At 58.5% G+C, this 22,091-nt stretch overlaps 3 protein-coding genes across 8 annotated transcripts; 2 read left to right on the forward strand and 1 right to left on the reverse strand.

The window, feature by feature from the left end:
- The first annotated feature begins 437 nt into the window (after positions 1–437).
- ABCF3 (ATP binding cassette subfamily F member 3) lies at positions 438–11,126 on the forward strand. Of its 2 annotated transcripts, XM_064721088.1 has the most exons (22): positions 438–578; positions 760–907; positions 981–1,060; positions 1,388–1,443; positions 3,131–3,228; positions 3,343–3,465; positions 3,737–4,003; positions 4,208–4,288; positions 4,839–4,898; positions 5,227–5,283; positions 5,481–5,503; positions 6,066–6,121; positions 6,256–6,456; positions 6,601–6,677; positions 6,912–6,956; positions 7,274–7,406; positions 7,991–8,079; positions 8,221–8,312; positions 8,843–8,975; positions 9,320–9,407; positions 10,210–10,373; positions 10,450–10,583. In XM_064721088.1, exons 1-21 carry the CDS (start codon positions 506–508, stop codon positions 10,366–10,368), a joined length of 2,139 nt encoding a protein of 712 aa, XP_064577158.1. In that variant the 5' UTR covers positions 438–505; the 3' UTR covers positions 10,369–10,373; positions 10,450–10,583. The 2 variants fall into 2 exon arrangements, with proteins under 2 accessions (XP_064577158.1, XP_064577157.1); XM_064721087.1 differs by having other exon boundaries at positions 10,210–11,126.
- Positions 11,127–13,333: 2,207 nt separating this feature from the next.
- LOC135451753 (PHD finger protein 13-like) lies at positions 13,334–17,522 on the forward strand. The gene is made up of 5 exons (XM_064721229.1): positions 13,334–13,536; positions 15,090–15,182; positions 15,494–16,106; positions 16,424–16,462; positions 16,578–17,522. Exons 1-5 carry the CDS (start codon positions 13,435–13,437, stop codon positions 16,802–16,804), a joined length of 1,074 nt encoding a protein of 357 aa, XP_064577299.1. The 5' UTR covers positions 13,334–13,434; the 3' UTR covers positions 16,805–17,522.
- Positions 17,523–17,698: 176 nt separating this feature from the next.
- On the reverse strand, positions 17,699–20,861 carry LOC135451752 (uncharacterized). 5 transcript variants are annotated; one of them, XM_064721224.1, is made up of 2 exons: positions 20,580–20,861; positions 17,699–19,563 (listed from the first exon to the last, which is right to left on the reverse strand). In XM_064721224.1, exon 2 carries the CDS (start codon positions 19,537–19,539, stop codon positions 18,415–18,417), a length of 1,125 nt encoding a protein of 374 aa, XP_064577294.1. In that variant the 5' UTR covers positions 19,540–19,563; positions 20,580–20,861; the 3' UTR covers positions 17,699–18,414. The 5 variants fall into 5 exon arrangements, with proteins under 5 accessions (XP_064577294.1, XP_064577298.1, XP_064577293.1 ...); XM_064721228.1 differs by lacking the exon at positions 20,580–20,861 and adding an exon at positions 20,409–20,430; XM_064721223.1 differs by lacking the exon at positions 20,580–20,861 and adding an exon at positions 19,981–20,098.
- Positions 20,862–22,091: the final 1,230 nt, after the last annotated feature.

The raw sequence follows: 22,091 nt of genomic DNA on the forward strand, positions 1-22,091 counted from the left end.
GTGGCGGGGGCCAAGGTGGGAGCTGTATGGGGTAGCTGAGTCAGTAATTGCTGAGCAGCTGGAGCTGCCTTGGCTCAGCCCCTCTGCCTTCAGTCTGTGACCAGGTGAGGATGTCCAAGTGGTCATTCCCCATCGATGGATGAAAAAATTCAAACCTAAATCCCAACCTGCGGTGTCTTGATTGTGGTTTAAAAGCAGAAACTTTTTTAAAAGAGGGAAGAAAAAAATTCCAAGTCGTCCCAAACCCTGTTTCCCTGGGCGCCAGGACGAGCAGGGCCTGAGCGGGGTCCGGGCCCGTCCCGGTCGCTCCCGGTTGCCGCCGTGCCGGCACGTGGCGCCGCGAGCACCAGCCTGGCCCCGGAGTGCGCAGGCGCAGTCCGGCCCGGACTACATCTCCCGGCGGCCCCTGCGCCATGGCGGCCGCCCGCCTCCTTCCCGGCAGTGCCCAGCGTCCCTTCCGGCTTCGAGCGGCGGCGGCGGCTCCGCGGGGCGGGCCCGCCCCGCCATGGCGTCCTGCGCCGACATCCTCCGCTCCGAGTTCCCCGACTTGGACGGCGAGCTCTTCGCTTACGTGACGGGTGAGCGGCTCCCGCCTGCCCGCTGTGGCTCGGCCTCCCGCGGCGCCGCATGTCGCGACATCTCCCCGCTGTGGCGGCAGCGCCCGAATCGCGACAGGCGGCGGGGCGGGGTGCGGTGGGGGGACCGGGAGGTGCCACCTGTCGCGACAGCGGCGGGGTGTGCAGCGCCGTGTGCCCGCAGGGATCCTGCACGGCGGCGGGGCGGACTTCGAATCGGTAGAGGAGCTGGAGGAGGCGGTGGGCGCTCTGCTGCGGGAGGTGTCGCAGGACACCAAGGACGACGGCGCCATCAGGGAGATCTGCCAGCGCCTCTTCAACACCCTGCAGCTGTAAGGGTACCCCGCGTCCCCTCGCACCTCCTCACCCCACTCACGCACCTCACCCTCCTCCTCCTCTCCGCAGGGACGAGGGCCAAGCCCAGCGCTGCAGCCAGGTGTTGCTGGATGCCCCCATCCAGCTTTCCCAGATCACCGATGGATACGGTGAGTGATGCCCTCGGCTCACGCCCTGCCATCGGGGTGCTGGAGCTCGGGAGGGCTCGGGGCGCTGGGGATGCTCTCCTGACCTTGGGAGGGGAGCCTCAGGCTCTCCCCCACAGGCACACATCTGTTTCCCGTTGTGCTGCTGAGCTCCGGGCAGCAGTGCCCAGGGGTGAGCTGGGGTGAAGGTGGAGAGATGCCCTTTGCTCCCCTCATGCTGTCGGGGGAGGGATCAGTCGTGTCTGGGCATGGGTGGTCATTGAGGCAGGGCTTTGCAGAGCCTCCCTGGCACACGTGCTCACCAAGCCCAACCCCACCGTCTCCTTGCAGGCGACGCCAGCGCGGATCTGCTGCCGGGGCTGCTGCTGAAGAGAGGCCAGAGCTCGGTGAGTGAGGGCTGTGCCCTTCCTTGTGGGAGCAGCTGGCACGTGGGGCTGCAGGTGCCCTGCCCTGCTCCAGTCCAGGTTGCCCTTGGAGAGCAGCCAAGGCAGGCAGCAGCCTGGTTAGGAGTATAGCTGCAGGGGGAACTGCTTCTCCTTGTCAAGCTCTCTATAATTTGGGGAACTCTTGACCTTGGTCTGGTGAAGAGGCTCCAGATGAGTTAGTAGCTTATTAATCTGACGAGATCTGTTTTGCTGTAATTTCTTAGTGAACTCTGACTTTTGCGAGGACCTTTGGCTCCTACAGCAAATAGGATGTCCCTGAATGACATCTTGAATATTCAGCAAGGGGTAAAGCCATGCTTTAATTGCAGGAGAGAGAGGTGTTACAGGTGGAAAGTTAGCAGAGGGCTGCTGCAGGGATATTTTAAGCTCTAGAGCCAGGTAGATTGTTGTGGTTTGGGAAATAAGATCAAGAGCAGAGAACTTTGGAAGTAGTTCCACTCCATGACCTGAGGAAATCAGGATGTCTGTATTGATGGAATGTGTAGCTGCTCAGGAGCAGCCTTGGCTTGCTGTCTGTGTTGGATGTGCCAAAATCTGAGAATGGGTGAGGTGCAGGTGTACATCCACCAAGCAAGGATAGCAGTAGCTCCACAGTGTGGGCAGTGTCATTGCAGGCTGGTCCCTCCCAGAGCTCCCTTTCCATGGGTTAATGTGTTGAGGATGAGAACCCTTCACTTGGAGGCTGAGACCTAACACGATTCCCACGTGTCTGAACGGGAGTCTTTACCAGAACCTGGCAGCTCTGGCTGGTTTTGGCACCAGAGTTGTTACATGTGGATTCACTTTCCAGCTCTCATGTCTGCAATTCAAAAAAAGAATCTTCAGAAAAATTGGAGATGATTCTGAGCAGGCCTGGGGAGGCCTGTCAAGCTTTGCAGGACATGTCTTACTAGGAGATTCAGAAAGCTGGGTATGGTTTACAGAGTGACTCTCTCTGTAGGTGTGGAGTCACAGCTCTAGCAACAAGACTCTCTTCAGTCTGGCATGCAGGTCTCTAACGTGCTCCGGTGCCTGCAGAGTTGCCTAGAAATACCTAGGAGTGTTCTTGGTCAGCCACAAATATTTGACTCTGTGCAGGAATAAGCTGGAGTGGGCTGAAAGCCTGGCCAAGACCAGAAGCCAGGTTTAAACACTTGGCGCCTTCTTGCCTTCAGGGTTAATTAAATGCTTTTTGTCTCTGATCCACTGCTCAAGAAGAGTTTGTTCCAAACTGGCTAAGGTGTAACGTGTTGGGAAGGGAAACACCTCATGGTGCACTTCAAGGGTGGGTGCAGGGTATGCCAGAAGAGGCACTGGGATGGCAGGCTGCTGCTGCTGAAGTGACTGGGCTGATCCAGATCCCTGGAACTACAGATACTGACTGTATGAGAGGGTCAGCCAAAACCACTGCCTTGCTGAGGCAAAACTTGTGTATGAGCTGTTGATTTAGGACTTCATTCCTGAGGTAGCTTCCTGGCCTGATTAGCCTCCTCAAAATATGGTTGGATCTGTCCCAGTTTCCCTGTCCTTCCTCCCTCCCTTTCTTCCAGGCTTGAGAGGTTGATTGATCTTTTTTCTCCCAGAGCTGGGCTTTTGGGGGTTTTGCTGAAGATGCTCTGTCTTCTTCAAACTCTGTTCTGTGTCCCAGATGGTGAATGCCAAGAAACTGGAGAAGGCAGAAGCCAGGCTGAAAGCCAAGCAGGACAAGAGGCTGGAGCGGGATTCCCTGAAGTCATCTGGCCCTGTGTGAGTGTGCAGGGCACTTTGAACATCCCCATCCTCTCTGCTGAGCATGGCTGGGATCTGGCTGTACCAGAGCTTTCCTGTTGAGCCCCCTCTCTGTGTTCTGCCTGTCCTCAGAGTCCTTGAGGAGGCGTCTGCCAGCCAGGCTTCCAGCAAGAAGGAGACTCGCATGGAGTCGTCAGGCAAGAACAAGTCGTACGATGTGCGCATCGAGAACTTCGACGTGTCCTTCGGGGAGCGGTGAGTGCACTGGGGACTGGGACAGAGCCTGCCTGGGATTCTGGACCATGGGGGATTGAGGCTGGGTTGGAGAGCAGTTGAGAAGTTACAGAGAGTGTGGCAAAGATCAGGCAACGAGGTGGGCACTGACCCTATTGGCTTTGGGCGGCAGAAGCCTGTGATTTTTGCTTGGCTGCAGCACAGCCTGAAATACAGCAGGGGCAGGTGGCTGTCAGTTATCCCCTCTTCATGGGACAGTCTGAGCAGGGAGCTGCCTGTTCCCTTGCTGCAGTGTCCTGCTGACAGGAGCAGACCTGAACCTGGCCTTTGGGCGGCGCTACGGGCTGGTGGGCAGGAACGGGCTGGGGAAGACCACGCTGCTGAAGATGATCGCCAGCCAGAGCCTGCGCATCCCCTCGCACATCAGCATCCTGCACGTGGAGCAGGAGGTGGCAGGGGATGACACACCAGCGCTGCAGAGTGTGCTGGAGTGTGACACCACTCGTGAGAGCCTGCTGCGGGAGGAGAGGGACCTGACAGCCAAGATCAGTTCTGGCAGGTGAGGGCATCCCCTGGATTTCCAGCCCTTCTGTGGCCTCTTCACCTCAAGGTCTCATTCTGAGGTCTGTCCCTTCCAAAGCCAGGCTCTGGCAGGGGTGGGCTGTATCTTCCCCACTTTAGTCCTGCCTGGGGAGATCAGCGTCTCCCAACACTCAAACCCTGACTTGGTGAGTCCCACACACTCCTCCTTTTTCTGCCCTAGGGGAGAAGGGACAGAAGGTGCCAGACTGTCAGAGATCTATGCTAAGCTGGAGGAGATTGAGGCAGACAAGGCCCCAGCAAGGTGAGACACCCTGTGAGCACTGCTGTGTGTTGGCATGGCCAGGGCTGAGCAGTGGTTTGGGGTGTGGAAGGGTCATGGTGTAGCCTTGGGATCCAGCATGTGGGGATGGGGTTTTCCCTGCTTTTCTTCTTGTCTCTTCTCTGTCACAGCTCTGCTGGTTTAGGAACAGTTGAGCTTTCTGCTGAGGCTGGAGGGATTTTTTTGTTCTCCCAGATTTCTTGTATTGTTGCTGCTGCTGCCATCTGACCTCCCTAGGTTCTTGGTGCCTGAGGAGCATTTTTGGGATGGTAGTGGTGGCGTGACTTTCTTCCTGGCCAAAGAGATGAAAACTCTTTGCAGATCTCCTGGGATTTCCTGTGGATGCTGTGCCCTGCTGGGCTGCATTTCCTAGCCAAGTGCTTCTCTGGGGTGTGCAGGGAAATTTTCATGCACCAGAATGGCTTTACAATATGCAGCAGAGATCCCTTGGTTGTTGTGGGTCTGAAACCTCGTGCTGTGCCCTGCCATTGGATGCTGTAGCTGGATTCCAGTTCTCTCCCCTTTTTCCCAGGGCCTCCGTCATTCTTGCTGGGCTGGGCTTTAATGCAAAGATGCAACAACAGACAACCAAGTAAGTTTCCAAACTTTGGGCACTGAGGCAGTGATGAGGTTGGGGAAATGTTCCAGTTGAGCCACAGGCACTGCTATGGCTGTAAGGAAGAGCAAGGGTTTATTCTTGCCCATCCAATGTGGTCTCCTGCCCTGGGGGTGCCTGTGGTCTCCTGCCACCTTCCTGCTGGACCTCAGATCTTGTGCTGTGCCTGAAATCTCTGCAGGGACAAGTTCCCTCTGATGACAGCAGAGCCAAAAGAGCCGTGGGGGAGCAGGGATCCTGCAGGCAGGCAAACACAATGGTTCTGTGTTGGACAGTAACCCCTCTCTGCATCTTCTCTCCTCAGAGAGTTTTCTGGAGGCTGGAGAATGAGACTGGCCTTAGCCAGAGCCCTGTTTGCCAGGTTGGTGTCCAGGCTTTCATGCTCTGGGGTTAAGCCTCCTTGTTGTCTGTGCTGCAGGGGTGCTGCCTGGGGGCCCTCTCAACCCAGGCTCTTGAGGTGGGGGTGTTGGAGGCACTGCAGCTCTGTGTCTGTGATGAGACACTCTGCACTGACCCTGTGCCCCTTCTGCTTCTGATACCCATGTCTTGTTTCCCCAGGCCAGATCTCCTTCTGCTGGATGGTAAGTTGATACTGTGAGTCTCCCTCTGACACTGCTGTGCCTGCCTGTGCCTTTCCTGGGGTTGAGAACATGCCATGGCCTTTATCTGCCTGCTCAAAATAGCCCCGTGTGATGGGCTGGCCTGGCAGCACAGTTGGCAGCAGTGGCACGGGGAATTCTGCCTGGGCAGCAGCTCTCACTGTGCTCAGCAGATCCCTGACCTTTGCTCCAGCCAGGTGGTGTGCATGTCATCCTGCCCCAAGTTTTGTTCCCTTTCCCTTGCTAGTCCCTGGAATGCACCCTGGCTGCCAGTGTGTGCTGAGGGAAGTCCCTTCACTGCAGAGCATGCCCAGGTTGGGTAGGGAGTCTGGGTGAGATGCTGCTGTGAGGAGCATCCCTGCCTGAGCCTCAGCCCCATGCACACACAGCATTACACCCTACATGTTCCCAGAGCTGGGCAGGGAAGGTCTCCAGGCAGGCTCTTTCCTGCCCAGTGCAGATCACTAACCTTTCCTATGGGAAAAAAATATAATCCAGCCATGCCTATCCCTCCTGACCTCAGTGCCTTTTCCCCTTCCCTCAGAGCCAACGAACATGCTGGATGTGAGGGCAATTCTGTGGCTGGAGAGCTACCTACAGGTATGGGGGGGGAGAAGACCTTGATACAAAGAAAGGGTGAGGGAGGGACATGTCCTCACCTCCCTGGGTGGTGGCACCAACCCCCGAGCTCTGCCTTGGTGGTGCTCAGGCCTCCCTCGTGCTGTCTCCTCCAGACCTGGCAGTCGACCATCCTCGTGGTGTCCCACGACAGGAACTTCCTGAACGCGGTGGCCACGGACATCATCCACCTGCACTCGCAGCGGCTGGACATGTACCGGGGGGACTTTGAGAACTTCATCAAGATCAAGGAGGAGAGGCTCAAGAACCAGCAGCGAGAGTACGAGGCCCAGCAGCAGTACCGTGAGCACATCCAGGTACTGGGAGGAGCCAGTGGAGCTGGGGCATTCTTCTCCCAGCCTTGTCCCTCTCTCTCTGCCTTGCTGCTGTAGGTTTGGCAGTGAGCAGGGTGGCTGGTGCTGAAGGGGAATTGGGGCTCTCTGATGCTTTTCTCTCCCCAGGTTTTCATTGACCGCTTTCGCTACAACGCCAACCGGGCGTCCCAGGTCCAGAGCAAGCTCAAGCTATTGGAGAAGCTGTGAGTGCCTGTCCTGCTCCTCTCTGGAAGTGGGAAAGGGGCATTGCTCATGGGAAGAAATGGAGGTTCCCAGGGAACCTGGCAGATACAGTTGTGGTTTGGGTGCCCGTCTCTGGTCCAGAGGCTTTGGTTAGGATGAGGTGCCACAGAGCTAAAGGCTCTACCCTGGGCTTTTGGTGTGGGAGCAGACCCACAGTGCAGAGCACCTTGGTTATGTGTTTCCTCGTCTTTCAGGCCAGTGCTGAAACCTGTGGACAAGGAATCTGAGGTGATCATCAGGTAAGTGTCCCCTGAGCCATTTTTGGAGGGCACCTGGCTCCATTTCTGACATGAGCTTCTCCAGGGTGCTGTCCCAGCTGGGACAACCACCCCTTTGTGTGGGCTAGTTTTACTCTGACAGGGAGACCAGACAGGTCTCCTCATTCAGGCTGGGTTCCCTCTTGGGGCCAGGGCTACAGGTCTTTGTTGCTTTCTCCTGACCATCCTTCCCTGAGGCCCTGCATGGTAGGGAGCCCTCCTTGTCACCTGGGCTGTTCTGGGTGGTTGGGAGTCTCTGAAGTTCCTGGCCATCTCTCTCCTTCTTCCTGCCTCCTCAGGTTCCCTGATGGCTTTGAGAAGTTCTCCCCCCCAATCCTGCAGCTGGATGAAGTAGATTTTTATTATGAGCCAAGTCACTACATCTTTCATTCCCTCTCTGTGTCTGCCGACCTGGAGTCCCGCATCTGTGTGGTATGTGGGATGGCAGAATAATGGAGGCTGTGAGGGACCTTGGGAGGACCCTGCTCAAAGCAGGGATAGCTTTTATTATAGGTCAGGTTGCTCAGGTCCTTGTCCAGTTGAATTTTGGATGTTTCCAGGGAGGACCATTTCTTCCATTCAGCTGGGTCCCATCAGAGCATTTTGATCATCCTCATTTTGAGGAACACTGGACATTTTCCCTAGTACTGCATAGAACTTGTGATTTCATCCTTTCACTGCATACCTCTGGGAAGAGACTGGATCCATATACAATTCCAGTCAGATGACAGCAGCATGTAGTGGAGGCCCTGCTGTTGGATGGGGCAGCAGACACTGTGCTTGCAGATGAGGCTGGGACTGGGTGATCCCTAGGCATGAGAGTTGGGGAGGGAACATCTGGCACTGCTGCCAGTGCTGCTTGTCAGTGATAGAAATGCAGCTTCCTGGTACACCATTTGTGCTCTGTCCTGCTCCCCCTCATCATCTGCCAGAACTGAAATTCCCTGATCATTGCCTCCCTCTCTAAAGTGCCTTCATGGTTTTCACATTCTTCAATGCTGTTGCTGCTTCTCTAGGTTGGGGAAAACGGAGCTGGCAAGTCAACCATGCTAAAGATCTTAATGGGAGAGCTGGCACCAGTCAGAGGGATCAGACATGCTCACAGGTACCTGGTTGGAAGGGCTGGAGGACTGGGAGGGATGGTGCAGCTGGGGGCCACACATGTGCCCCCTTACGGCACTGCAGCTATGAATGCTGTGTTTGTAGGGTCTGGTACCAGCTCCCAATCACTCTTCTCATTCTGCAGAAACCTAAAGATTGGTTATTTCAGCCAGCATCATGTGGATCAACTAGACTTGAATATCAGTGCTGTAGAGTTACTGGCTAGAAAGTTCCCAGGTGAGTTTTTGTTGATCCCCGAGGTCTCCTGTGCTGTGCATGGAGGAGCATTGATTTGTCCATGCTCCTGGGCAGAAGACTCTGTGCCATCAGTGCTTAAGGGTCACTGCCAATGTTGGGATAACTCCCCTCGTCTAGCCAAGTTCATTCATCAGCTATGAGAAGCAGGGATAGCTGCTAGTCTGCAGATCTCAGGCTGGTGCCAAGTTTTGGGGGCAGATGAGCTGCTTTCCTGCTCATAGGATGAGCACTGGATGCCCCTTTCCCAGTTGCCAAAACCTGTGGTTCCTTTCTGGTTCCTTTCTCCATTACTTGGCACAGTGACAGGGACTTGGGAGTAGCATCACTCGGTGTCAGTCACCAGCCCTGCAGCCCCTGTCCTGATTGTGTCAGTCAGGTTTTCCCTGCACGGGAGGGAATTGCCTGGAAGTGCTGCTGATCTCCCGTTTGCTGGCCTGGCAGAGGCTGTCCAGCTGTGACCCTGTGTCACACCAGGCGTGCCATAGCTGTGTTGTGACCTGATCCTGCAGGGAAGACAGAGGAGGAGTACCGGCACCAGCTGGGGAGCTACGGCATCTCGGGGGAGCTGGCCGTGCGCCCCGTGGCCAGCCTGTCCGGGGGCCAGAAGAGTCGGGTGGCCTTTGCCCAGATGACCATGCCCTGGTAATGTTCTCCCCAGTGCTGTTCATTTTTGCATGGCTTCATCCCTGGAGCTTACTTCACTAGGAGTCTACTTCATCCATCATCCAAGGAATTTCTGCTACCCCACAGAAGCCTTGTCCTTGTCCTTGTCCTTGGGGGTTTTTATGGAGAGGGAGGTGTCACGCTGGGGGGATGTGGAAGGAGGCAGGTGGGCTCACAGGGATAAGAGGTGTCCCTGGGACTGGGCAGTGCCAATCCTGGGGTCAGGCACATGCCAATGGCTGTGGCTCTAAGCAGCTAAAGCAGCAGTCAGGGTGCATACCCAGCCTGTTTCACTGCATCCTCAAAGCTGTCTTGTCTTCCAGTCCAAACTTCTACATCCTGGATGAGCCAACAAATCACCTGGACATGGAGACCATTGAGGCACTGGCAAAGGCACTGAATAAGTTCCGGGTAAGGTTCTCCCAGCAGCATCCCTTGTTTTTCTAACACCTTCTGCAGCCTCCAGCTCAAGTTACTTGGTATCTCAGCCAGAGGTGGATGGTGAAATACCAGCAGTGACTTCAAGTCTGGGACAGAATTTGGGAAATCAGTCACATGTCTGCCTTAGCCATCCATCCTGGTGGTTTGTTTTCATGATGGCTTTGGCTAGGAGTGGCTGAGAGGGGCAGTAGCAGCCCAGAGAGCACCTTGTCCCATCCTCACCTACACTCTGGCTTCTCACATGCTGTGTGCAGCTCCCAGCCTTGCCTTGAGGCCACTCAGATCTTCCATAGGCACATTTTATGCCTGATCTCCAAAGACTCAGCCTCCAGATATCACTGTGGTCAACCTGGATCTCACTGGTTGTTGCTCAGGATGGGGCAGTTTTCGTATGACAGAAAAGCTTAGCTGTGGCTGCTCAGGGCCCTGCCCAGACACCTTTTCACTGTTACTGACTTTGTGTGGATTCTCCATCCCTGAAGTTGCTGGAGACCTGGAGAGGCAGTAACAAACCTTGCACTTGCCTTCTGAGAGAGGAGATTAAATATGTTACTACTGCACATGGCTCCTCCATAGCTGATCTGTCTGTCCCCCTGAAGGGAGGAAAAGCTGGGATGAGCTCCCTGCCAGTAAAATACTGTTAAGTTTTCCTAGGAGCTGATGGAAACCTGAAGTGCTGGGCACAGGCTAGACAGAGGCACAAGGTCTCCGTGCCACCAGTCCTGGGTTATGCTCCACTGAGTTCCCCATTTTCCCAATTGTGTATTGACAGGGTGGCATAATCCTGGTGTCCCATGACGAGCGCTTCATCCGCCTGGTGTGCCAGGAGCTGTGGGTGTGTGAGAACGGCACCGTCACCCGCATCGAGGGTGGCTTTGACCAGTACAGGGACATCCTGAAGGAGCAGTTCCGCAAGGAGGGTTTCCTATAAGGCAGGTGGGAGCCGGACTGCGCCAGGGGCTGGAGGACAAAGCTCAGCCACCTCGGCTTCCATCCCAACTGTGCCTGGCAGAGCGCCGAGGACGCTGCTGCCCACATGGACCGTCAGCCATGCCATCAAACTGCCACCTGAGCTGCTCTCCCCCTCCCGGGGCCGGCTGGAAGGACAGCGCGGAGCAGGAGCCCGGTGTGCGGGGCCAGGGGCACGCCAGGGCTCTGGCACTGGCCAGGGCTGTGCCTGGCACCGGGCACGCTGGGAAGGCTGTGCCTGGAGCTGCTGCTGTGCCGAGAGGAGGGAAGGCAGAGCACCCTGACCCTCGGTTTAACTCCGTGCTCTGCAGGGCAGAAGAGCTGTTCTCCGTGTTTCTTCGCTTCACCCTCTGCCTTTTTCTTTCTTTGTTTTTTTGTTTAATTGCCTGAGCACTAGTCCGGCTCCATCACATGCCACTGTCCTCCCTGCTGCCTTGGAGGGAAACGAGGCATTTGCTGCTAAAAGTGACCCCTGCCTCTTCCCCAGCCCCCCGATGCCGGGGCTTGCTTACGTCTGTAGTGCCAAGGGAGCCAGAGCCCGGGTCTGCCGGGTGTGCTCCCTGCTCCTTTCCCTGTGCTGCTGCCGGTACCGCCTCGCTGCCTGCCTTGCCTTTGAGCCGGCTCGGGGGTGACTGCCCTGGGGTGGGCTGCCCAGCATCCCTCCCTGCCCACCCACACAGAGGCTGTGGTGTAAATAAACCCGGGACGCAGTGGGTGCAATGCTCTCCTTTCCTTGGGTGTTCTGGGGCTTGATTTTGGAGGGGAGAGGGGGATTGTCCTGCCTTTGCCTCAAACACAAGGCTGGGGAGGGGGAGATGGTTTCCAGATTATTCTCTCTGAGTTAAATGGCAGCTCTGTGGTGCAGGTGAGGCTGTGACCTCCTGGATGGAGTGTGCCAGTGTCCCACCGGGCAGTGGGAGACCACCAGCCACCTTTCAGGGCATGGAGCTGGTGTGAGGCTGGGTTGGATGTCAGCTCTGGAGGGTATCAGGTCCAGTTGTGGTTTGAGGGGGAAATGGGCCAGGGTGGGCAGGAGGAAGGGGGCAGATCTTTAAATTACATTGAGCAGGGAATGGGGATGTGTTTCTGGGTGTCAGAGAGGAACAAGGAAACATCAACACCTTAGGAAGCAATGGGGTAATACCCATAAATTGTCTCAAAGGAATTAGCAGGCAGGGCTTCTCCCAAATGGCAAAAGGCCCCCATCTGAAGTGTCTCCACACCAAAGCATGCAGCATGGGTAACAAGCAAGAGGAGTTGGAAACCATGGTGCAATTAAAAATCTATGACATAATTGCTATCAAAGAGACAGATGTGCCACACAACTGGAATACTGCAATGGGGGCTACAAGATTTCAGAAAAGAGGGAAGGAGGGACAGGGGTGCTGAACTCTCCTAAGGAAGGGACAGGTACTGAAGAGCTGCCTCTGAGTAACAGCCATGAACAGGCTGAGAGCATGTGGGTAAAAATCAAGAACAGGACCAGCAAAAGACATCCTTGTGTTTGGCATCTGCTACAGGCTGCCCGGTCAGGGGGGCTGCTGATAACAGCTGCCTTGCTTCAGATACATTGGCAAACTCGGTGTATCTTCAAGTCCTGCATCCAAGTTGTTTATGCAGATTTGAAGAGCACTGGCCTTAAAATTGAGCTCTTCAGAACCCCCCCAGTGACTGATCACCAGTCTGATGCCAACCCATTCACTATAACCTGACCCATGAGCCTGTTGCTCACACATCCCATGACATTTATCCAGCTGTGTGCTGGACTTTCTGTCCAGAAGAATCCTGGAAGAGACCGTATTGGAAGCTTTACTGAACTCCACATTTTATATCAAGGCTTCCCTGGATCAACTACTTGAGTCACCTTGTCCTTAAAGGAAGTTTCTCAAGCAGAACTTTCTCCTCATGAACTTGTGCTGGCTGTGGCTGATGCCTGCTTTGTCCTTCAGGTATTTTTCCATAACTCTCAGAATAATCTCCATAATTTTACTAGGCACTGAAATGTGACTGACAGGCCTATAGTGCCCAGGATCATCCCTCTAGCTCTTTCAGGGAAAATGTTTGCCAGTTTCCAGTCGAGTGGGATCTCTCCAGATTCCCATGGCAGTTCAAAAATCATTGAGAGGGGTCTCATGATGACATCCACCAGCTCTTTTGAGTACTCTTGGATGAATTGCTGTAAAGGGCTTCGGCTGGAACACAGATCCTGCACAAGTTTGGGATCGACTGGGAGTTTATCATTCTCACAGCCATGGTCCTCCAGCTCAGGAACCCCTAGAGCCCATCACTGGTGTTGAAAGTTGAAGCAAAGAAGGCATTAAACATCTTTGCCTTGCCTATGTCCGTACTTGTGGGGTGCCCATCCTTGTCTAGTAACAAGAAAATGTGAATTCTGGGGTGGCTTTTTCTGTTGACATATTTTAAAAAGAGGGAGTGACTTTTTTACACAGGCGGATAGTGATGAGAAGAGGAGGGATGGCTTTAAAGTGAAAGAGGGGACACTTACTTTGGATATTAGGATGAAATTCCTCCCTGGGAGCGTGTGGCGGCAGTGGCACAGGTTGGCCGGAGCAGCGGTGGCTGCCCCAGCCCTGGAGCTGTTCCAGCCGTGTCGGACGGAGCACCCCGGTGGGGTGGGGTGGGTGCGGGCCGGGCCCGGCGCGCGGGGACCGTTCGGACGCGGAGTTCCCCCCGAGCCCCAACATTCCCTGAGCCGCGGCCCCGCGCGGGCGCTGGGCGGTGCCGCGGCGTTGCCGTTGGCGGCGGCGGCGGGTCCGGGCGAGTCCAGCCGGGCTGCGCTCCCGTACTCGGTACCGGGAGGGGCGGACACTCACCGGCACCCCCCCGCACCGGGACGGCCGGCGCGAGGCCCCGCCCCCGCCTTCCCCGCCACCAGGTGGTCCCGCCCCTGCGGCCGGGGCGGCGCTCGAGCCTCGCTCCCACCGGCGGCGGGCACCGCACCGCACCGCACCGCACCGGGACTGCTACCGGCACCGGGACTGCTACCGGCACCGCCACCGGCACCGGCATGAGCGCCGGCGGGCAGCCGGCGGAGCCCTGCCCCCGCGGCGGGCCGTGCTCGGCGGGGAGCAGCCCCGTGCCCAGCCCCGCGTCCCCGGCGCCCGAGGAGGTGAGTGGGGCGGCGGGGAGCGGATGGTGGTGGGGGCCGGCTGCGAGCTGGGCATCGGGGGTGCGGGGTGTCCTCCGGAGCGGGGGGATCGCCTGTGTGTGCGCGGAGGGGGGTGGGCTCGTGTGGCTGTGTGTGTGCGGGGGGGTCCCCCCTGTGTGTGTGCGTGGGGGGGGGGGAGTCCTTTCTGTGTGTCCGTGTGCGGGGGGGGGTCCCCTCAGTGTGTGTGTGAAAGGGGGAGGGGGTCCCCTGTGTGTCTGTGTGTCCGGGCGGGTCCGCTCTCCGTGGCTGTGTGTGTGTACGGGGGGGTTCGCTCTGCGTGTGTGTGTAGGGACAGGGGTGCCCTCTGTGCGCTGTGTGTGTGTACGGGGGGGTCCCTCGGTGTGGCTGTACGGGGGGGTCCCCTCCGTGTGGCCGTGCGCGCGCGGGGGGGCTGTGGGTCTCTCCGTGTGTGTCTGTGTGTACTGGGGGGGGGGGTCGTGTGTGGCGGAGGGCCTCGTGGGGGAGCGCTGTGTGCGGAGGGGTGGCGGTGCCGGAGGGGGAAGCTTGGTGTGGAGGGCTGGGGGGGCTCCGTGTGTGTGTGAGTGTCTGTGTGTGCGCGGGGGGGGCGGCTCCGTGTGTGCCCGTGGGGGCTGTGCGTGGGAGAGGAGCCCTCGGGGGGCGGCTGTGGGCACGGGCGGGGGATGCCGCCCCGGGGGGGGCCGTGGCGGCACTCGGGGTCCCCATGAGGGGGCCCGGGGCGCTCGGCTGGGCTGGGGGCTGCGGGGGTGCCGGGGTGCCCGTGTGTGTGCAGGGGAGCGGGGGTGCTCCGCGCCGCTCCGGGGGGAGCGGGGGGTCCCGTGCCGGCGCGGTTGCCGCGGGCGCGGGGGTGTCGGTTTGGGGGGCGGGGTCCCCCCCGGCCGGTCGGCCGGGGCAGGACCGGCAGCGCGGCGCCATCTTGGGAGCCATCAGGTGCCCGGCGCGGGGACGGGCGGTGCGGGGGGGCCGCCACCGACACCCCCTCCCATCCCCGGTCGCCCCCGCGGGGGCAGCGCCGCGGCCCGGCCCCGGCTGCCCCTCGATCGGCCGCGGGGAGCGGGGCTGCCCCGGCGGGGCGCTGGTGCTGCCGGCGGCGCCCGGCCCTCCCACCGCTCCCCCCGCGGGACCGAGCCCCGAGCGCGCCGGGCGCTGCCCCGGGAGCGTCCCCCGTCCCGGAGTCACCGCCCGTGGGTGGGCATGCCGGCACCGGGCCCCGAGCCGCTGATTCAGGCTCCGCCAGCGGCCGCCGGCTCCGGGTGTCCCGGCATGTCGTCACGGTGTCGTCGCGTGTGTCCGGCCCTCCCTCCCCCCCCGCCCAGCCCCGCCGCCACCCCGCCCGGGATCGGGGTTTAAAGGGAAGGGCTGCATTTTCCTCGGCAGATGAGGGAGAGTTACGGGAAGGATGGGTGTTTGGGTGACCCCGATATTCTGTGCTTGTAAAACTGCCGGGTGGTCCAAGGCTGCCGCCAGCGCCGGCTGTGATATCGGTTTGGTTGGGATATCCCGGGATTTTAATCCACTCGTGGTGTTCCTTGCAGCCGCTTCAGAAACGGCGGAGAACTGTGGAGGATTTCAACCAGTTCTGCACCTTCGTTCTGGCCTATGCAGGCTACATCCCCTACCCGGAAGAGGTAAGTGGGCTTGCACAGTGTTCCTCTACAAAGACACTCGTTCTCCTGGTCTCCCTGCCATGTGCAGACTCAGCTCCTAATCTTTTGAGAATCATGGATTGGTTTGGGTTGGAAGGGACCTTAGAGATTATCTAGTTTCAGCTCCCCTACCATGGGCAGGGGTGCCGCCCACTACATCAGGTCACTCAGGGCCCATCCAGTCTGGCCTTGGAGTTTGGGTAGACACTGCTGGAGAGTCGTTCTGTCCTTACCCCAAATATCTGTGCCCTGGTCTCCCCTGCTAATCCTTCATCTTCCCCTCTTGCCACTAGTATGTGCCCTGGACCCACGGAGGCAGCATGAGCCCCCAGAACAGCACAGGGAGCACTCAGGACAGCGACAGCTCAACCTCATCTCACTCCTCTGATGGCCACATGCCCATGGACAATAGGAAGAGCAGGAATGCTGTGGCCAGAGGGGCTGTGGGCAGTGGCCTGCTAATGAGCAGCCCTGCCTTTTCCACCGCCTTCTACAACGTCCGGCCCCAGCAAATCAAACGGAAGAAGCCACCAGCAAAGAAACGCATTTTGGAGCAGGAGGTGAAGAAGAGGGTGCCACTGAGTGCTTGGAAAGACTTTGGGGCAGAGCAGGACGGGGTGAAGCAGCTGGCTGCGCTGGCAGGACAGCTGTCTCCTGTGAAAGAGGAGCTATTGGAGCCTTCCCTCAACCCGCCTGGGGACCCCCAGCCCAACTCCCTCCTGGAGGAGCCAGTGACGGAGGAGAAGGACTTGATGTATGGAGCACAGGGAACTGAGAAGCCAGCAGATGATCCTCAGCTTAAGGAGCATGACTCCTTCTCTGGAGAGAGGAAAAGCCCTAGTCCCTGTAATACCTTGGACCAAAGCACAGGGGAAGATACAAGCAGAGACACCTCCCAGCTCAGTGGTAAGTGTCTGGGGGACTGCAGGGGGTCTTGTTGTGCTGCAGCCAGTGGCAAACATTGTCCCTCCCTCAGCTGGAGCCACCCTTGCTGGCCACAGGGAGGGCCTGTCCATAGCCCAAGCTTTTCCCAGTAAGAAGAATACTTTTGGGACCTGGGAGACTGAGGAGCAGAGGGGAGGAAACTAACCAGGCCTTTTGGTAGCTCTGTTCTGCAGAGCAAGCCATGCAGACCTGAAACAGGTCTGAAGTGGGGTGTAGGGCTGACTTACTCATCTGATTTTGATTTGTTGTTTTTTTTTTTTTCCCTTTTGCAACTTTAGCAGTCGAATTCACAGAAGTTCCCAACACCAAAGCAGAAGGTGAGTGGGGGGCTGTCCCATTTAACAGCAGTGGAATTGGCTGGTGTGGCCACAGCCAGAGCTGCAGCTGCTCAGGTGGTGTCTGACTGGGGTCTCTCTCTCTCTCCCTGAGCAGATGACGATGCCTGGGATCTGATCACTTGCTTCTGCATGAAGCCCTTTGCAGGGAGGCCCATGATCGAATGTAACGAATGCGCTACCTGGATCCACCTCTCCTGTGCCAAGATCCGCAAATCCAACGTGCCTGACATTTTCATCTGCCAGCGGTGCCGCGATGCCAAGCAGGAGATTCGCCGCTCCAACCGAGCGCGGACAGTGCCCCGCAAGCGCCTCGTTGACTGATGCTCCTGCAGAGCAGGGAGGCCGGGGGTCCCTTCTTAACCTGAAGACTTAGACAATCACTGCACTGGCAGGGGAGGGGCTGGGACACGGGGCCGGACTGTCCCCCTCACACCTCTGGCCCCTGAAAGCTGCCCCGCGTGCTCTCCCTGAGGATCGGATCGGCCACAGAACTCCGTTATCCCAGAAGTGTGCAGGGGATGGGAGGGTTGTCCAGATGCTCGTCCCTGTGGGTGGTGTGTTAGTGTTTGTGATCTCCTGGGGCCCCACACGCACTAACTGTTGGATCCCACCTCCTCCTCGCAGCCCCTCCAAAGAGCCCTGCCCATGTGCCTTCTGCACTTTCCCTGGGGGATGCAGGCCCCGCTCCTGTCCTGGTGACACTCAGCTCAGCCCCTACCTGCCAGTCCCCGTGACTATAATTCTTAACTGGGTTCTTTCCTACTTGCACATCTGGTTACTGTGGGACCACAGCTGGGGGCAGGGTGTGGGGCAGCCCCCTGTCACACAGCAGCCCCCAGGCTCGTCCCTGTGCCTCTCTCCTCCTGTGGAAAGCCTGGGCCCCAAAAGTGCTTTATGTTTTTATAGTTAATTTGTATTATAGTTAATTTGTATTATAGTTACTTTGTATTATAGTTAATTTGTATTATAGCGAATTCTGGTCCTTGCCCTGTGGAGTGTGACTGGAGTCTTATGTATATAATAAATACTTTTGCCATAACAGTGGTGGCTTTGGCATAGGTCAGTGACCTTGATTCTCGTGTCCCTTGTGGACCCAAGTACTCCCCTGCTTCTCTTCTGCTGTGGCTGGGAGGGGACCCAGTGTAGGGACACCTCTCAGCCCCGCTACTCCCCCAGGTAAATCCCAAGCTGCAAAAACAACAGGAAACGAGCAGACCAGTGCATCTAAGTTTAATTTGGCAATGACCACCTCCCACACTACTGCAGTTTACAGGGATGCTCCATGGGTAGGTTCTCAGGAGGTGCATGGCCTGGGGACAACCACTTCAGCAGGAATCATGTACCAGAGCCTGCTGCCATCTCACGGGGAATGTCATGGGTTATTCCACAGGAGCAGCAGGTCCAATGGCTCAGGGAGGAAGGGTGTCCTTGTGCCTTTGTTCTGATGCTTAAGGCACGTTACTGGCTCAAAAGGAGTGTTTTGCTCTTGGGCTCTAACAAATCTTCCTTGTCTCTGTCTCCACTCTGGAGTGCAGTTAGAAATTAGTCCTGACAGCAACTGAGGTGCCAAAGGTTCCAGTTTTCTCCACAAAATAAGCCTCTAATTCCAACACAGAGATGTCATTGGTTTCATTTGCAGATCCAGACATGTGTCAGCTTCCATCTGGCATGCTGTTGGGACAGGTGGGGGATGCAGTGAGGGTGACAGGACAAGAAGGCTCTGGGGTCTGAGTGCTGGCCTGGCTGGCGCAGCAAGAAGGCACTGTTTGTGGGGACCCTTACCAAGCAGGGTCCTGCTGGTACAACTTTTCAGTTCCAAGGCTGTAAACGGTTCAGGAATAGCAACTAACTGAGTATAACTTCTATGCTAGGGAACAAAGCTGGAGTAACGCAACCAAACAAGTATCCAGTCGAGGTAGGCAGGCAGTGGTCTATTCCTCCTTGGCCCACACAGAGCTGCCTGCCTTCTGCTCCAGGTGGGGAATCACTGCCTCCGTGTAAAACTTCTCCAGCTTGGGCACTGTCTTCCCCCAGAACTCCCTGTCAAACTCCACAGGGACCACAGCTGTCTCCTTGTTGGTGTGCACCACAAAGTCAGCCCTCTGCAAGCCAGTGGTTCCCAGCTGGCACTGGACCTGGGTAAAGTAGGGATGATTCTTCTTCAGGACATAGGAATCCCCATCCACCTCCAGGCAGAAGTCCTTGTCCTTACAGGCCTCACGCACCGTCCTGTTCCTATGCTTGTAGGGACACTTCACCTCCAGCAGCCCCAGGTCCTTCCCTGTGGCTGGATCCTTGATGATCCCATCCGGGCTGGCAGCAAGCCAACTCTTCTCAGGGTGGATGAAGAGGCCACAGTCCTCCACTTGCACTGGCTTGCCCCCTTTCTGTAACTTCTGCTTGTAGGCCTCCACAGCCACCTTCTCGTTGCGGATCCCCCAGGACATGGCTGGGGTCTGCACCTTGGAGCCAGAGCCCACCACCTCTTTTAGGTACGACTTGGGCACCTCGTCTGTCTTGCTGTTGGCGAACTTGCTGTTGGCAATTTTGGGGGCCACGGAGGCGGTGATGCGGTTTTCCCGCCACTCGTACCACTTGGGGTTCTCCCGCTGGCCCCGGGTCTCCTTCTCCACCCTCGGGATGTCCTGGCTCTTCACAGGGGGCAGGAACTGGTCACAGGCCTTGCTCAGGTCAGCCCCAGGCTGCTTCTTCTGTGGGTACAGCTCAGTCCTGGCAGGACCAGCGGCTCCCTTGGAATCAGGCGCCTTCTGTGCTGTAGAACTCCTGCTGGGTGCTCTGCTCTTGTCCCCAGCATCTCCTCGGGCTCCGCGGGATGCCGTGGATCTCGGCTGAGCAGAGTCTGCCTTTGTCCCCCGGCCCTGCGTGGGGGTGGCAGCCTTGGCAGCCGGAGTGCTTCGGGACTGGCTCCCCGCAGCCGCGGCCTTGGCCCGGGCGGCTGAAGTGGAAGGCGGGGGCGCAGCGGGAGCAGTTTTGGAGGCGGTTGCGGCCGCTCGGGGGGATGATGTGCCAGCAGCCTCCTTCCTGGGTCTCCCCATTGCTACAGGTCAGAGGATCTTGTACTGCGGAAATGGAATCAAGTTTAATGCAGATCTTCACAACACTTATTTCCCTTTCCTTAGCCCTCCCTGCGCCTGCTCCAGGGCACACCGTGTCCCTGCCAGAACTGCCGCTCCCACACCTTCCCTGGGCTCACGTGTCTCGGTGGAATGGCAGCAGGCCCAGCTGGGGTGCTTGTTCTCACCCCCTTCCGCATCCCAGCCCGGGCCGCCCCGAGGACAGGGCGGGGGCACAGCGGAGCCATCCCCGCCGGGAGCGGCGCCCGCAGGAGCCGCTTCTGCCCGGGGACCGGGCGCGTTCCCCGCGGGCCCATCCGCTCGGCCAGAGGGGAGCCGGGAACCCCCAGCACCCCCCCGGGGACCCCGGGCGCGCTCCGGGACCGCGGTGCGGATCTCCCGGCCCGCTGCCGCCGCTCTCACCGCTCCGCTGCCGCCGCCGCTCCGGAAGCGCGTCCCGCCTTCCCCACGTGCTGCAGGGCGGCGGCCCGGGGCTGCGGGAGGCGGTGCGGGGCCGGGCCGGGCCGGGAGCAGCCGCCGGCCAAGCCCCCGGTCCCCGCTAGAGGGAAGCAGCCGCTCGGCATTGGCGCCGTGGGATGCGCCCCGGCATGCCCGCTCCGCTCCGGCCCCGCATCCCCCCGCCTTCCCCGCATCGCGCTCCCCGGCACCCCTGAACATTTTACGCCGGGCTGGGGAAAAAGCCCGCAGCCCCGTCCGTAGGTACGGGTCCGAGCCCGGCCCTCGCGTAGCCCATCCCCGCCCGTGCGCAGAGGGCTGAGCCTCCCGAGCTCCGCTGTGAAGGGACAGCTGACCTGGCGCGACCCCGCCGAGCCCCGGTGGCCCAGGCTGACCTGAAGCCGCACGTCCCACCGCGAGCAGACGTTCGGGAGAAGGGCGGAGCCGGAGCGGCGATGCCCACCCGGAGCGGCGATGCCCACCGGAGAGATACCCACCCGGAGCGGCGATACCCACCCGGAGCGATGCCCACCGGAGCGATACCCACCCGGAGCGGCGATACCCACCCGGAGCGGCCGCTGTGCTGCTGTGAGCGGCTTCCGGAGCAGGGATGGCTCAGCCCCACCCCGAGCCGCGCCGAGGGCTCGGTCCCTGCGAGAAGCAGAGAGAGGCGTCACGGCACGGGAGTTTCGGGTTCCTGAAATCCCGTCAGTTTCGGTTTCTCCGGAGAGGCTGGGGCTGCTGAGCTGCTGCGAACTCGATCCCCCTGGGCCCGCCCCGCGGCTGGGAGCCCCTGTTGTTTTCGCCTGCCGAAAGCAAATCCAGCAGCCACCAATGCGTGGCCTGGGTCTGTGTCAAAGGCAGCCTCACAGGGGCTTCCAGCCCCTCCACCCACCTCTGCCAGCATGCCGGGAAGATTTCAGTTGGGCAGGCTGAATGCTGGCAGCATTCCCAGCCCCTCTCCCCAAGGATCCCAGATGTCTCCACCAGCCATCTCTAGCTCTGCTGATGTGTCCTTTCATTTCCTCCCTCCAGGCCCTCTGTATCTCCCTACAGCTGGGCAGACCAGTGTTACCTGGGTTAAGCCACAGTGTGCCTGATTTTGACCAGAAGCACCCCTGGCACCTTCCTCCTCCATGGCTGCCCATCCCCAGGATTTGGTTTAGTTCTTGTTTATTATGGAGCAGCTAAACAGGATGCCCCTGCCCCTCTCCCTGCAGGCAAGCCTGTGCCATCTTCAGCAAGGTCTGACGAGTTGCAGCTGCATTGGCACAGCTCCTGCCAGCCCGGGTTTTGGGTTATTTCCCAAAATAACTCAACTCACACTACATTCACAGGGTTTGTCAGCTACTCAGGACCTGAGAGGAGCATCTGTAAAATCTCTGTGGTCTGTGCCCCCTCCATCAAGCCCTATCAATAGATGATAATTCGGCTCTAGGGAGAGGTGATTTGGGGATAAATACTCAGATGCTGATTGGTCCCTTGGGCTGTGCTGCAGCTGCTGCTGAGGTGTTGCTGGGGTGTGAAAGAGCTGAATGGAGCCATTGGGCTGAGCTCGGCCTCTGTTTGCAGAGTTTAACATGTTTTAGGTCAGCACTCTGCTGAAGAGCTATGCCAAAATCTCCAGGTCTGTTTGTGTCTGTGATGAGCCCCTGTGGGGAAGCTGAGACAGTGCAGAGCGGGGACACAAACGCCTGGTGCTGCTGGGAGCAGATTGGGATGGAGCCCTTCTGTGTCTGCTGCTGAAGCTGCCAGCACGCTGGGGCGACCCAGCTGTGTCCCCAGCGCTGCTCAGGCCGTTGTCACTCACCTGCTGTCACACCCGGGCCCGCATCTGACGCTGGGGGCTGGCCAAGCTCCAGCGCCCCGGCTGGTGGCACTGAACCAGGGCTCGCATTTGAATGCTTTTCCTCGCCTCAGCTTGGCCTAGAAATGATATCTCAGAGAAAAATCAAAGCTTGTGGGTTTTTTTTTTTCTGGGGCTGGAGTGGCTGTGGTGCTCGCTGTGATGATGGGAGCAGGAGTCCTGTGCACATTGCAGGCTGTGGGGATGTGTTGTGGTGTGTGTGGGGCCTCCT

This window comes from Zonotrichia leucophrys, chromosome 9, assembly GCF_028769735.1.
Source record: "Zonotrichia leucophrys gambelii isolate GWCS_2022_RI chromosome 9, RI_Zleu_2.0, whole genome shotgun sequence".
Taxonomy (NCBI): Eukaryota; Metazoa; Chordata; class Aves; order Passeriformes; family Passerellidae; genus Zonotrichia; species Zonotrichia leucophrys.